The sequence below is a fragment of the Aristolochia californica genome, unplaced genomic scaffold, assembly GCF_029961685.1.
Source record: "Aristolochia californica isolate CCGP_79_NKW_82.1479 unplaced genomic scaffold, dmAriCali1.0.hap1 SCAF_6, whole genome shotgun sequence".
Classification (NCBI taxonomy): domain Eukaryota; kingdom Viridiplantae; phylum Streptophyta; class Magnoliopsida; order Piperales; family Aristolochiaceae; genus Aristolochia; species Aristolochia californica.
Window position 1 is genome coordinate 2,263,455 of NW_027182257.1, and position 2,533 is coordinate 2,265,987.

Sequence of the window (2,533 nt, forward strand, 5' to 3'; positions counted from 1 at the left end):
GGCTGAATTATCGCCTGTGATTAATTTTTATTTCCGGAGGATAGGCCTCCTGCTGGCTCTGCTAAGCTAAGAATAGATCGTAAGAAACTCTCGCAAGTCATGACTCCCAACCCTTGTTTTAGAAACCGTCCATTTCAGTTTTAGGTGACCCAACTCTGATTTGTGCATCGTCTGCAACCGTCTTTCATGGCTGGCGGATTACTTTGTTGCTTTGAGCTGTTCATTCGTTGGCCTGCCTTCTGTAACAAGTCTTATTCAGGTTGCGGATTTTTTCATGGTGATTCAGTTGAAAAACACTGCACGTACGCTTGGAAGGATTACTGAACTCTGTCGTTTTTTAGTGGACCAGTTTCGTTTTCTATCGTGAGGAAAGATTCCAAAAGACTCATGAGAACTGAAGTAGCGAATAATGAGACAAAATTAAACAAGCACTGAAACTGCAAAGAGTACAGATCAGAGAGGGGAAAAAGGCAGCACTGCTTCCAAGTTCAAATTGATTTGTCTCCTTTCCCTGTTTTTCAACTGCACCGTTCTGAATTGGTCGTCAAAAAATCATTCCTTATTGAAAATAGTCGCCTGAGAAAAAAAATCCCATCAGGTCTCAAAAATAGGGTTCCTCGAAAATCCATGAAAGAAATTACAGAGAAGAGGTGAAACGATAGTGAACGGGGAAAATTACAAAACATAAGGAAAAAAAAGAATAAAAAATGATCTGGGGTTGTTGAATCTGTAATTACAGTTTCTCGATACATGAAAATACAGTGTTGCAGCAGGTTCTTGTTTGATTCAACCATTAGGGGTCACTGCCCCCATTAGCAGTTGAACCAATTCCCACTTGCAGCCATGGTGAAGAGCCTCCACCCATGTTGATGTCCTTTAGATCACTTAGCTTAGCTAGCTTGATCTTACTATCTGCTTCATCGTCCACTTGTATCATTGGGTTGAGTGAGATATTGCTGTTGTTGATGATAGTGGTGGTGTTGTTTTCATTGTTGTTGTTGTTGTGATTATTGACGTTATTTATATTGTTGTTATTATTGTTGTTGATGTTGTTGCCAGTGGAGTGCAAACCTATCCATTGTTGGAGATAGAGAGTTGTTTCAAGCTGTAATGGAGTCCCCTCGTGATCACGCTGGATGACGGGAGCGTCGTCCACCGGCGCCGGCAAGTTGAGATCTAGGGGTTCGGATTTCTTGAAGACAGGTCTCTGTTGGACCTGCTGGGCGTGCTCCCGGAGCTGCTGGAGCTTCACCATGGAAGTATCCGGCGAGTTGGAGGTCACCCAGTGGCATCTCTTGTGTCCTCCCAGTGCCTGCCCTGACGCGAAGATTCTATGGCAGATGGAGCACTCGTGTACCTTGGATTTCCTCTTCGACGGCATCAGCGAAGAAGGGTTGTCGCCGTTGTTGAGGTGGTGATCGAAGGGGACGATGGCTCTGGTTTTGGAGCCGATCAAGAACTCGTCGTGGGTGATGACATCTTCGTCTACCAGGCTCTCATCCAGGTCGTCGAGCTTCGCGGCGAAGCAACCCTTGACCTTCTTGTGGCTCGCCCGGTGGCCGCCCAACGCTTGGTGGGAGTTGAAAACCTTCTTACAGGCTTTGCACTCGAACAACCCCCGCGGGACCCCCTTGGCCTTCTCCGCCGACGCCGCCCGGCTCCCCTCCCCCATCACCTCCCGCTGCCGCTCCTCTTCCTTACTGGCGGATGCGCACGACTCCTCCGTCTCCGCCACGGGGGGCTCCACCCGGGCGGTAGAGAGCATCACCAGGCAATGGGCGAGGTCCTCCTCCTCACTGGACGGACAGTTGGGAAGCAGGCTCCCCACCTTGATCACCCGTCTCGATCTCTTCCCCTTGGACCACCCACCACACCCCCTCCGCCCCTCCTCCTCCTCGTCCGATCCCGGCGAAGAGACCAGCGACTCCGCATCAGCTTCCTCCGACGTGCATTTCCCGTGCTCCAAAAACGACTTCCACGACGAGAACTCCTTGCCGCAGTTCTCACACACCCGGCAGCTCTTCAATCGATTGGGATTGGTGCGAAGAGCATACATCCTTTTATTGGTCGCCGGCGGTGTCCCACCCCCCATCTTATCCTCCCAATCACTCGGTTGGTCGTCGTCGTCCATATGACCCGACTCGTCCCCGATACCGTGCGCCCTCATATGCCCACCCAGAGCTCTCCCACATCCGAACCCCTTCTTGCAGATTCTACAAAAGAATTTGAAACTGGGTTGCTGATCGATGGACACCGCCATGAAACCACGCACAGATGCGCCTCGAATCACCCCAAATCAATCGAATCGAATAAAATCAAAACGAACAGAGAAAGAGAGGGAAGGAGAGAGACAAAAGGAGAGGAGAGCGAGGGTCTGTTGTTGTTTTAGTAGCTGTAAGAGAAGGTATGTATGGTGATAGAGCGCGAAGTTAGTTTCGGTGTGTCTGGAGGGGAGTGGTGGTGTCAGAGTCCTAGTTTTTAGTTGGGTTATTGGTTAGTTGCAGATGTAGGGAATTGGAGTGAGAGTCGAGTG

At 49.9% G+C, this 2,533-nt stretch overlaps 1 protein-coding gene across 1 annotated transcript; it reads right to left on the minus strand.

Annotated features, from left to right (window-relative positions):
• Positions 1-716: 716 nt before the first annotated feature.
• Positions 717-2,260, minus strand: LOC137935200 (zinc finger protein ZAT9-like). The gene has a single exon (XM_068779892.1). It carries the CDS (start codon positions 2,258-2,260, stop codon positions 794-796), a length of 1,467 nt encoding a protein of 488 aa, XP_068635993.1. The 3' UTR covers positions 717-793.
• Positions 2,261-2,533: the final 273 nt, after the last annotated feature.

Bases quoted from the DNA above. Each gene is read 5' to 3' on its own strand.
- LOC137935200 (XM_068779892.1), bottom strand. From the start codon at position 2,260: ATGGCGGTGTCCATCGATCAGCAACCCAGTTTCAAATTCTTTTGTAGA.